Here is a 13669-nt window from a genome sequence, read left to right on the forward strand (position 1 = left end):
GTTGCACAGTTTTCTAAAGTTGGATCTTAAAAGTACCTTTGTCAAAAACAAGTGAGATTTATTTTAAAGAATATTGTTTTTAAACAAGTAAAAGAGATCAGTTATGAAGTTTTAATGTGGTAATATAAAGTTTAGTAGTTCTTATTAAAGAAATAGTAATAAAATAGAAGTTAATCACAAAATATTATTCTTCTGCATTCTTGAATTTTTTAATGATTAACTATTCCTTTTAAACATTTATGTTTATCTGTATTTAGACATAAAAAATGTCTTTACAGAGAATAAAATAGGCTTTAGACAGCCAACTTGAGATTTTTAGATATTCACATTCACCTTCTAACTTTAGTTAATTAAAAACTTTTAGTCTTCCTGTTATGTTCATAATTTAGGTATTTCTTTTAGATTTTGGACACATTCCAATGCAATTTAAAAAAAATTGAAACAGCCTTGAATTATTAAAATATTCTGCTCATAAATTTTATTCTTTTATGTTAAATATTATAAATTAATGTAAACTTTCATTACAATAAACTCAGATATATTGCATTATAACAATATGACAACTAGTGCTAATACAAATTTTTTTAGTGAAAACTGACAGTGGATATTTATAAAGTGTTGCTCAGTTTTGATATAGCTTTATTTATTTATTTTTTACACTCTTTCCCCAACTTGATTATATAATTTCACAATTTTCTTGTTTCTAGCAACAAACACAGATTCACAGCAAACTATCTAAAGCACTTCAATCTCTTAGAGCTACAAGTTTTGGACAGGATCGGTATCATCGTCATTACTGGGTTCTTCCATTATCTGGTGGTATTTTTGTTGAAGGGATGGAGTCAGCAGAACTGGAAAATGAGCAGTTTGAAGAACAGGGTGGAATACTAGTAGAACAAAATGAGACAGATCCAGAAAGAGTAGACTGTAAAAACAAAGTAATTGATAAAGATGAACTTCAAGATACACCATCAAAATTGGAAGTAAAAAATAAAGTAGAAAACCTTGTGACACCTGTGAAGTTGGAATCCATGGAAGTAGATATGCATATAAATCATCCAGAAGAAAAGAGTAAAGCTGAAGAGAGCTTTGAAAAAGAAAGCATGTCAGACAAAATACCTGAAAATGAAAAGAAACAAAAAACTGAGCATTTAAAATTTGAAGAAGATAAACCTATGAATATTGTTAATGAAGATGATATGAATGATAAAGTAAATAACATTGACAAAAGATCAAGAGAAGATAAGTCTGTTACAAATGTAGTTTCTAATCCAGAAGTTCAAGGGGTTTCTAAACATGGAGGCACTCCAAGTGATGACAAAACTTCATCCAAACAACTGAAAAGTTCCCAAGAGGCTGTTTTGCTAGAGACAAAGAAGACACAAAGTGATGAAACTGTGTTAAATTCTAGCACAGCTAACAAACTTGCTATTCCTAAAACTTCATCAAGTGGTGTTCTTAATATTGAACAAAATTGGTTACTTCACTCTCCATTTTTTGCATCACTCCTTGCAGGCTCAATGCTTATGAATGGACCTTTGTTACATGGTAGGGAGTTGAATGGCAGCTACTTTAACTTACCTAAAACTGACACAGCTGTTTCTAGTTCATCATTTAATCCATTATTAGGACTATCCCCTGGGTTTCTGTCAGCAGAGCAAGTTCTCAAAAACCTAGCAGAGAAGCAACCAAATCAGAAACCTTGGTTTAGTGTTCTTCCTAGAATGCCTTGTGATAATACTTTTTCTCAAGAAGCACAATGTAAACTAGCATCATTAAAATCTTCCAACAATTCTCCTCAGAAGCCTTTAAGTGCTTCAATTAATTCTCATTTAACTACAAAAACAACTTCAACTCTTGGAACTATACAGGAATCATCTTCTCAGAACCTATCCACGCCCATTATCTCCAGCAATGGTCAAAGTTATCCTGCTGCAGCCTTACCTTTTGCTAACCTCCAACTGGGGCTGTCAAATGGACTCCCACCTCCTCTATTACCTAATCCACTTCTCAGTCCTCCTGTTTCGAATTCACTTTACCACAGTACACCAACATCCACCACAGCAGGATCATCTCAATTAACTTCTACGCCAATATCCACAGTTTCCCAACCTGTAAACCCTCCATCATTCTGTTCTACCCCTACTACAGCCCCATCCCCAAGCTCCACTCCTAGCTCCATGCAATACGGGTTTTATTCTAAAGTCAACAACTCTATAGAGGAAACTTCAGGAGTTCAGCAGAAAGTACTGACAGAATCTGTGAACCATTATGCCAAACCTTCCCCACTGCCTCCAGGTAATAAAAAAAAAATTGAATATTGCTGTTTTTTTAGTAATGTTTAACATATTAGCATAATGTAATTCTTAGTGTAAAAATTATTACTAATATCTTCATATCTAGTATAATTTAATTAAAGAAATCTTGACTAAAAAAAAATGGTAACTGAAGGCCATTGCTGTATTTGTGCAAACAAACGTTTCAAATTGTTTTTACCCAAAAGTAAAATTATATTCATGATGTAACATTTTTGTTTACTGAAATTTAATAGTGTTTTTCATTTTATGTTTTATACTAGGTTTTAAGAATACAATAGTGTGTATTGTATCTCACAGGTGTTGAATTCAAATGTTGATTATAAACTATATTTAAGTGCATAAACATTTATGTGTATTTTAGTATTTAGTATTGTGCTGAAAAATGAAAAACTTCATTTTCATGTACATTACCATTTCATTGTATTCTAAATAACTTTAAATTTGTTATGTGTCTGGTAGTCCTGTCCCATGTTATTAACTACAGTGTGTTATTCTATATTGTCTTCCATTTTGTAACTGTGGAATGTTATCAGAATGTACTTGTATTTTACTTTGAATATGTGTTTTCAAATACCTATATAATGAGTTTCTTTTAACAACAAATGTTGAAATTGGCCAAAAAGCCATTAAACAGTAGGCTTAAGTTATTAACAACAGAACAGATCATTTACAAGTGGTGACTTGCTTCAAGCTACTTCACACTTACACTAGAAGTAGAGGTTTTTGCTTGATCCAGTCCTTTCATCAGTTCTCCAAGGAGCAGATAGAGGGAGATTAAGATTTTGGACGTCTCTATGATATTTGTATAAAACAAACTCATGAATTCCTATAATGATGGGGGAAAGATTTGCTGTATTTGTTTTTGCACAGGTGGGCTCTTGTTGTAGTCTTTGCTTTTTGGATTCTTCAGTTCGTAAAACAACAGATTGTAATTGTATGATTAATGTAAACTCTCATGTCCTCTTTTAATGTTATTGCTCTATATTTCTCTTAGCTTTGGACTGCACTAATATAGAATTGGTGGATCCAACTTCTAGTTTTATTTCCATGTATTTTGGTTTCTATGGGAACTAATCTGAAACTGACATATTTGTCTTGTCTCCGGAGGTATCTAGTCTTGTCACAGCTTAGGATGATTAAATATTGAAGGCATGCCAGTGGATAATCAATATAATTATGTATAAAGCTTACCATCATGTTGCTTAAGTTATTTTTCAGTTTCTAGCTCTTTTTTTTTATTATCCCACTTTTTTACAACAATCTTAAAATTCCTGATTTTATAAGTATTCCCTAAAAAAAATCCTATTTTGTATAAAGCCATAAAATTAGAAAAATTACTCTCTTTCGAGTCATCTTGGAATGTTAATATTATGATGATATCTCCTTTGGCCTTCCGTATATAGCTGGTGGTTTCATTAATATGGATTGAACAGTTGTTCATTTAGTTATGGTAAATGATTTTTATAGAAAGATTTCTGAAAACCCACAAGGTAGAAGATTAAGACATTATTATCAGCATTTACACATCCAAACACTAAACAGATAGTATCATATCTGTTCTTGTCAGATAAGGAAGTTTATTTTAATATTCTTAGTTTTTACTAACAAACACTTTATATTCAAAATTTCTTTATTAATACTATCAGTCATCATATTAAACTGAATGTTTGACCTGATTCTTCATAATATGTTTTTAAAATATCCTTAAATATTTCTAAATTTTAACTCAAGTAGACCTAATTTTATTTCTAAAGATGTATGTTTTGGCTGGAAATCCTCTTGTCCACAAAAACATTCTATGTAGGATATGCAGTGCATGGTATTGATTGTGAATTAAGTGAAATGATACTTTAACTTTTCCACATTTCCCAGGTGAATCCTACTTGGTACCTAATTCATCTAGCAGGAAGTTTATTTGCAGATCACTTCTATGATGGTTAAAAACGAAATACGGCATTTCCTCAAAAGTAGTTTTGAAGACTATATTCTGCACTAAAATATGGATATCTCCTTCTTCCAGTACTTTCACCTTTCAAGCACTTGCTTTGATTTAGTATTGTAAATAGTCATGTACTATTATATAATATTTTTTCTTCTTTTTTTTTAAAGTAGAGTATCGAAAAGGTTGGTGGAGGATTACTGACTCAGAACAATTGAAAACCTTACTAAATGCTCTTCATCCAAGAGGTATAAGAGAAAGGCTTCTACAGAGGCAGTTCCAAAAATACTTCAATTATGCATGTCAAGCTTGTACTCAGGGTCATCATGAAAGTACGTAATATATAATTTCAAGATAGCGCTTAGTGTAGTGCAACTATTTTATCTTTTTTAGATCTTATAATATGGTTGCAGTTGTTGTGTTCATATCATAATTCAAATTATTGGCACTTCTATTCTGCTTCCATAAAGAAGTATTTGTTGTAATAATGATTGGAGTGGTAAATATAGTGTTATAAAATAATAATGACTGGTGTGGTAAAAATTGTGTTATCAAATAATAATGACTGGGGTGGTAAAAACAGTGTTATGTAGTAATGACTGGGGTGGTCAATAGTATTATCAAGTAAAATGACTGGGATGGTAAAAATAGTGCCTATCATGTAATAATGACTAGGGTGGTAAAAATTGTGTTATCAAGTAATAATGATTGGAGTGATGAAAATAATGCTACCAAGCATCTAAAATATTAAACTATTTCATATAGTGAAATTGGCCAGTGTGTAATATCAAACAAGGAATTTACGTTAATGTTTAATTTTCCCAGCTCATTTTGCACAACCATTATTAAGTTAGTTCTTAAGTTTGATATAAGAATGTAAAATAACGTATTAAAGGCCTGCAACATTTACATCTAGCAGAATGTTCAGAGTGCATAGAACTGACAGATATACTACTTACGTTGTTATACTTGAAATGTTGATTTACATTCAAATAGTTTAAAGATCTTGAGTATTTTTTTACTTTTATCTGTTCTTATGTTCTCCTATTTAACATTCACAACAAATATTTTTAATGTTTTCATATAGGTTCTGTATAAAACTTGTTTTGGTTATACATGTAAATTGCCAGTAACAAATCTTCTTTTGGTGAAGTCAAGTAAACATTATAGTTGTCATTTGCTAGTAAACAACATTTACAAATGATATTTCTGTGCATATTTTGTATTTAATGTATCAGTTAATACTGTAACTTCACATACATTTGTTACAAAGTTTATTTTCTGCAGTAGTAAAAGATCATTCAGCAGCATAGTTGAAGATTGTCAGTAGTATAATTTTTTTTTCAGATTTACTGATAAATGATAATTTGCCCCGATGAAGAAAGGTCCATTTTTCAAAAGCACTTGGGTTATAGGGTTTTGTATTTTTTTGTCTTTAATTGATATTTTGACCCTAAGTGTTTTCCTAACATCATGCTTAATAAATAAGAAATACTTCAAAATAGACTCTACATGGTCTGAGTCATTTTATTACAAAAAATCAGTTTTGGCCATTTTATGACCTTTATCATTAAAGACTTTTTCTTGTTCATTGGGGACATATGAGAGTCACTAAGTAATAAAAAGTCAAACATTTTAGCTTTTTATTATATAATATCCTTTCACTGAGATTTAAAGACAAAAGGTAGTTAACATTATACATATATCTAGCTACAGATCTTGAAATCACAGAACTAGACAGAGAAATTTCTGAGAAAGAAGGAGGTGCTCCAGATAGGAATAAAGAAGATGATTGGTCACCAGAAGTAGCATTACGTATGGACTTAGGAATTTTAGAACAGATAGAAGTAATGGAAGAAAAAGTAGCAGGAGCTAGTATGCAAGTTAAGGTGAGATATTAAACAGGATAGATAAAGTAGTGTAACCTCCAGAATTACAACAACCATTCTGTCTTTTTAGCTTATAACTTTCATAAAACATAATCATTTCTTGGGAGTAAAGCATTAGCAATCACTGTCATAACTTTATAAAAATTATTCTGCTGCTTCTTATTTTTATTAACTACTTCAGAAACAGTTATTATGACTCATACCTGCACATGAATTAGGAAAATAATGCAATACCTATCCTTAACAGTGTAAAATTTTCATCAGGCATCACAAAAAATTTTCAGCATTTTATACCTTAGAACGAAAAAGAAACTTTTATTTGAGATTAACAAATAAATACACATAAAACATTAATCAGAACATGATTAGATCATAACTGAAACTACTTCTGATACAACACTTCTGTCCCCTAAAAAAAATTAGCTCATTCTGTTTTGTGCTGCCCTCTATATACAAACGTTTTTTATCACGCATGCCACAAGCCTTCAGCACCCCACCCCCATTGGAATCAAAGACTCCAACATGCATCTCTCCACCAATAGGAGAGCACTACTATCGCATGACACGTGACTCCTTCTATGGAGACCAGTCATTGACATTTCCCATCTTAATAGATATGTTCACACCCCACACTTCACCATGGAATCCCACCTTACTCTTTGGTGGGCTTTTTATCCGGGTCTTTGGATGAACAAGATGGACGTTTCCAATGCTTATCTGCATTTTCCCATATCAGAGCATTCTTGTTCTTATCTTTGGTTTGTCCATCGCGGGGTGGTATACCAATTTTGCTTCTACCCTTTGGGGTAGCTTTGGTGCCATACATTTTCTGTCGGGTGGTGCAAACCTTTACTCAATATCTTCATGCTCTAGGGTTATGTTTCACTTTTACGTGGACAGCTGGCTTCTTGTCACTCATTCTGAATTGGAATATAATACTTGTCAGCTCCTTCTCGAAGCTGCTCGAGTGGGCTGGTTGATCAAATTGTAGAAGTCATTCCTTCATCCTACTCAGTACCTTGTCCATCTGGGTGGTTTCTTGAACATCCATCTAGTCGGGCCCCACCTTCTCCTCTCCGGCTTTGTTCTAGGGAACTGGCCATTCAAACACCCTGTCTGCTTCTTCACTTTCTGCTTGCGAGGTTCTATCATTTTGGGGGTTGTGATCTTCTATGACTCCTTCCATACCCCTTGGCTGAACTCATATGCAATCCCTTCAATGGGTCTCTATGACCAAAGAAACCTTGCTCGGGATCAATTGGATACTCCTATAACCCTTCCTTCTTACATTGTGGACAAGCTCCAATAGTGGTTGGTCAAGGCTCATACATCAGCGGGTGTCCTGCTTCCTCCTCTGTGGCCAGATTTTCAACCCTTCAGAGCTGGAGTGCATTGGTCTGTCAGGGAACGTTCTCTTCATAGCAACATCCTCAAACTCCTTGCTGTTTATTGGGCTTTGGATCACTTTCTTTCCATCTCCAGAGGTCGTCTGGACATGATCCATTCCGACAATTTAACAGTGGTGGCTCATATCAATCACATAGGTGGCACCCAGTTGAGATCCCAGTGTTTTCTAACATTGGATCTTCTCTTTTGGACCCACGATCATCGCTATCATTTGATGGTGTGTCACATACCAGATGCTTTCATCATGGTTCTGGGAATGTGTCATCCGGTATCTGAGGGAAGTCCATTACATGCAATCAACTCCCGTGACCGTGAGATTGGTCCAAAACATCCAAAGGTCAGTAACATCCCCACTGCAAGAGAGAAGGAGGGATTGCCCAGGACAGAAACAGAAACAAGGGGATGAAGGGACCACTCCATCGGGTAAACCTTGGTTGGGTCAGGAAAGACGATCCTCAATGCTAATTCTTTGTTGTGCCCTGGAGTCAGTATTTTCCTCACATCCACGATTTTCGGGTTTGAAGTGAAGCCGAGATGATCCTCATCCTACCCTCGCGTGGATGTTGGTACCCAGCGAGGAAGCTTTGGGTGTAGTTGACTTATCGAGTACGGTCCTCCGTGCCCTAGCCACTCTACACCATGGGATGCATCCTCCATTACCCACTTGACTTCTGTGAGATTGAGTTTCTATACTTATCTGGTTGGGATCACTTTCCTGACATATCCTCTCACACTCAGATGTGCTCCCTTCTTTTTCCACCATGTTTGTTCCTAGCTGTTCATGGCAAAGAGATACCTGGTTCAGAAGTGATACTGTGCCCCTCCTCAGATTATCTGATCTATTTCTCTCATCTACAGAAGTATCCTTTTGGATGCTTTCAGGGAGTACATCTGTTCTTCCCTCACACCGGTCCCTCCTCCTTTTTCAATGTGGGATTCTAGCTAATCATATGAGTGGAGGGAAGTACCGTATCAGAAATTATTATTTTCCTATACTAAAAATGTATTTCAGATAGGTACTTTCCACAATCTTCCAGTGCTTATGTCATCTGCCAAAGTTTGAAGTGATGGTTCAGTAGTGGCGCATAAAGGGAGTCACATGTGTCATGTGATAATAGTGCTCTCCTATTGGTGGAGAGATGACACATGATGATTTGCATGAGAGACATGTCGGAATCTTTGATTCCAATAGGTGGGTGCAGAAGGCTTGTGGCATATGTTATTAAAAAAAGTGTTCACATATAGAGGGCAGCACAAAACAGGAAAAGCTAATCTTGTGAGTGGAGGGAAATACTTATCGGAAATACATTTTCAGTATAGGAAAATTATAACTTTACTCAAATGTATCATATCAGGCTTTTTATCACTGTACTTTTAATCATTGGTGATGGCATACTTTTACTATATATTTAAGAGCTAGTCAGTTTGAAAATATTTGTATTAGTGGAAGAGTGAGAGAAAATATACTTCAGTATGGTACTGGAAACAAAAACTAGTAGAAGATTATATCTAATAATATCAGATCTTGACTTAAGAATATGTCTGTATAAATGTATAGAGATGTATGAAATCTAGCTTGACAAGTGTAAAATATTAATCATAAAATTTATAAAGCTATCAGTTATATAACATTGAAAATAACCCAGTATCTTCTTTATGTTGATTTCAAGTATTTTATTATGTGATATATATTTCTTTATTGGAAAGTTTTGCATAATTGTATCTACTCAGTAGTGTAAGAAGGGATTAAAGCACAATTATTTGTTCATCTTGAAATATTCTATGCCCTTTTAAAGTGCATTTTGTAATAGTCATTATGTTATCAATCTTAGTATTCATGCTGATAAATCATATTGTATTTGAAAATAAACATAAGAAATTTGCATTTCTCTACCATTGAAACTGACATTTTACATGCTTTGTATGTTACATGAGCTAAGGCAGAAAATTTAGTAAAAAGTAAAATAAAATTGTGAGATTTGAGTAGATAACAGAATTTTGAGCATCATGTTTCTCTGGTGCAGCAGAGTATTTAAACTTTTATATTATTGTCTAGTGTTCGTATAGTAAAATCTTTGGCTCTTGAAAATGTGTATATAGTTTATATTAATTATTGTTATCAAAAGATTAAAGAAATCCTAATTCTTCTCGCTCTTTGGGGCTGGCCTAATTAAACTTCCTTTTTATTTTGCCATTATATATTAATTTGCATTCTAAATGCAATAACATTTCTAAGATAATTCTGAATATGTTGATACATATTTGTAGGCTTACAAATTGAATAATTATGTAAATATTCTACAAATTTTAGATTATACTGACTTACAGTGCCATGGCTTTTGTCTTAAGTATCTTACAACAATAATAGTATAGTATAATGAATTATGTAATTGACTTTTATATTTATTTCTCTTTGGTTTATCATTGTTGCTTAACTTAATAACTGTAGTTGATTAGTAAATTTGAGTTCTAATCTAATTAGCATTTTTTCTTGTACCTATCTATGTCTTTGTAAAATATTTTAGCTGACCAGTCATTAATTTAAGCTGTTGTGAGAAAATTTAGACTGACTTTACCAAATTATAATGACTAGGGTGGTAAATAGTGTTATCAAGTAATAATGACTGGGATGGTAAAAATAGTGCCTATCATGTAATAATGACTATATATATTGTCTTTGTTTTTAGTTTGCCAATAGCAAGCAAAAAAAATCATAATTTCATTCTTATTGTCAGAATTGCTATTTTAATTGTATCTGTATATTTTAGTATCTTTTCTTAGTGCATATAAATGAATCTACAACTGCTAAATAACTTAGATATTGTTAAGTTTCATGGTATTATTCATTAGGGTTGGAAGGTTCCTCCGAAGCTCACTGATGACCCAACTATCAAGTTCAAAGCAGCTTGCCTAATGCCAAAAAAAGAAGGAGTTGTATTAAGCTTCCATCGAAAGAAAGCAATTAAACACCAAAGTAAAGAAACGGAATCTATTCCTATGGAAATTAATGAGAATTTACAAACAGAAAAAGTGGAAAGCAGTATTAGTACATTAGATGGAAATACCATCATGAATGTGAACACCGGGGAAGAAGGTGATCATGCTAGTAATACAGAAGAAAGTGAAAATAATTCAACTAATAAACATGACAATCAGCCAGAAGATCAATATGTAAATCCAGTAGAGATTGCTAAAGAAAGACTTTTATTACTTGAAAGTGCCATTGAAAGACGGTATATAAGGCCGCCTCTTGGTATCACGTAAGTTGAAACACACTTGTTGCCTTTAGTATTTTAATATAAATTTTTATAGCACACAAAATATCATATACAGTTAATACAAACATATATATGTATTACAGAGTTTAATTTTTATGTAAATTAAAAATAGAAACAATAAAATTTTAAAATTCAATTATGTTTTTACTGGTGATATCATTATTAAGACATTTATAAAATAATATTAATCTTCCTTCTAACAAACAATGGCTGCAATTGAATGACAAATAAAATATCAAAATACTCATAATAAATGGAAATACCCAAATATTTTTGATGCAAGACTGTAACCATTTTTCAGAATCCTTAATTCCAATACCATTTCAAATAACACATGCATACATGTTTGCTCCTAACAAGTGATTTAGACAAAAAACAATTGTAATTATGAAACTTGTTTGTTAACTTAAAGCATTTAATTTTATGTCACAAGTTACACAACAATTTTTAATATAAGTAGATCTAGACAAAGCAGTTATTTATGCAATAATCAAAGATTAAAGATGCAGTTTTATGAGAATATAGAAGCTGAGTATATTATATGAAAATACTTTTGGAGCCTTATCACATCATTAATTCTCATGTTACCATGTCCAGTCATGCTCTGTGTGATGACCATGCATCTTGACAACAACACCAACATAGTTTCCATTATCAATACCTCAGTGATATTAAAAGTTTCAACTAGCTTATTTTGATAGGTCTTTGTTAGTGTGTTAGCTTTAACAGGGAAATGTTTCTTGCACTCAGTTAAGCTGACTGAACACATCTACTGCAAAGTAACACTAATGTGTTCTTATGTCAGCAGTACAGAGCTGAACTTGTCCTCATTCAACAGCAGTGCTACTCAACCTCCTTTGGTGGCAGACGGCGAGGAAGAGGACTTACCAAGGGGCTTACTTCGCTGGCGAGCTGCAATCCAGAAGTGTTGGACAGCAGACCAGTTGGCCATGTGTTTAAACATGCTAGAAATGTGCGTGGCATGGGATAAATCTATAATGAGAGCTGTAAGTTTTGTCATGGAAAAGAATGTTTGTAAAAAGTCAGAGCATTTTGCTCTATGTACTGAAACAGTCTGTTGCAGTCCTGTCAGAATTTGAAAGTAATGTATGTCAAAAAAACATAAAATATATTGTATCTTTTGTGTTTCATGTTTATAGTTCATGTCATTTTGTTAAAAAGAGAAGTCTGTTTAGAGAAGGTAAGGAAATATGTCTGTAGAACATTCTGTGTAAGATACAACTAGAATGCAGCATACAGTTGAAAGCTTTAAAAACTCGGTCTGTGTTATGAACTAGTTAAATAACTTTTAAATCTTATCAGAAGTTTGCCTTCATATTATCAGCTTATGAGTGGATGTAGATTAGTTTGTGAGCCTTGTAAATGTACTAAATTTTTGAAGAAATTAATTTGTTTTTAAACATAATTGAAAATCTTTTAAATATTGAGCATTAAATGTTTCTGTTCACATTTTGTAGAGAATACAATCTTTAAACTTGTGGAATTTTGGTTAGGATCTTAGTTTTAATTTATTTATTATATTTTTTAGAGCTGCCAGTTTTGTCACAGTGGAGCTAATGAAGAGATGTTGCTTTTGTGTGACGGATGTGACAAAGGTTACCACACTTACTGCTTTAAGGTATGTTCACTGTAAAGTCTGTCCCTTTACATTTACTGAAGGTTATTGCTTCATAACAATGATTTATGTATAAATTAGATTAGCTTACAGACTGCCTCAGGGTAAGCTAGTATACAAATGTAATGATTTTGACAATCTGTTGATTCATTTTAATCTATAAAGCAGTGTAAAAGTACAGCTTTTGAATGATATAAATGATAGTTAGATCTGTCATTTTTGCCATGACTGATGAAGTTATTTGATCCACTGGAACTAAAAGATGCAGATAGTAGCATATGAGTTACTCATAAGTTGTTAATGTTTATGAAAAAAAAAGTTCCCTCTATATTCTAGCCAGAGAAAAGCTCATGCTTCTACTACATGTTAATTGATCCATTTCAAGGTTAAGAAAAAACTTTTGATCATTTCAAAGTATACACAGTAATGTAAACATCCATTTCTTTTGTTTTATCAATGAACAGAATTGTGTACCAAGTAAAGGATAATATGTGCACACCCAATGACTAGCTTATCTGTTTTTAAGAGACAATAGTTAGAAAGTAACTGTTACCAAAATAACTCATTGTTTAAGTGTGTATATTAATTACTTAAAACTATCACATTGACAAACTTTTATATTATGTCTCATTTGATCAATGTATACAGTGTATATTTAGAATAGTGTTGAGGAGCATCTGTAGGAAAGCAATTGACTAAAACATATTTCACAATTACATGTTATAAGAAATTATGTGAATGTTAAGTCAGTAGTGAAAAATTTCAAACAAAGGTATGATATTTTCTTTGTAATTGTTTTAGATATTATTTTAAGAAATATGTAATGAATTTAAAGACATCTTAAGATTTGATGTCAGCCTAGTGTAGAAATGTTTAACTTCACCCTAATTATACACCTGTCTATATACATATATATATATTACTCAGTATAGATGTCAAAACATTCATAAATGTTCAACCTTTATCTTAAGAAATTAATTCTTTTACATAAACATTACTGATACCCCTCACCTCCCCCATAAATAATCCAATTAGAAATAAATCACACCATTTAATAACACAGGTGTGTGAATTTAAACTTAAAAAAGTTGTTTTGGTTTAATAACAGATTTTTTTATAATTTCAAAATAATATTCATTTTTTTCTATCACATAAGGATTTTGTACAAATGGAGAAGAAAAACTTGTACATAGATCAAATTA

General features: G+C 32.5%; 1 protein-coding gene across 1 annotated transcript in view; it reads left to right on the forward strand.

Moving 5' to 3' along the window:
- The window catches only part of LOC106460013 (bromodomain adjacent to zinc finger domain protein 2B-like), a 170426-nt gene that overhangs the window by 139298 nt on the left and 17459 nt on the right, over positions 1-13669 (forward strand). Inside the window, exons 32-37 of the mRNA XM_022386600.1 lie at positions 708-2298; positions 4428-4589; positions 5968-6146; positions 10404-10813; positions 11637-11838; positions 12381-12470. Coding sequence (XP_022242308.1) covers positions 708-2298; positions 4428-4589; positions 5968-6146; positions 10404-10813; positions 11637-11838; positions 12381-12470 — 2634 coding nt within the window. The remainder of the gene's footprint in view (positions 1-707; positions 2299-4427; positions 4590-5967; positions 6147-10403; positions 10814-11636; positions 11839-12380; positions 12471-13669) is intronic.

Source organism: Limulus polyphemus, unplaced genomic scaffold (assembly GCF_000517525.1).
Source record: "Limulus polyphemus unplaced genomic scaffold, Limulus_polyphemus-2.1.2 Scaffold693, whole genome shotgun sequence".
In the NCBI taxonomy this organism is placed as follows: Eukaryota; Metazoa; Arthropoda; class Merostomata; order Xiphosura; family Limulidae; genus Limulus; species Limulus polyphemus.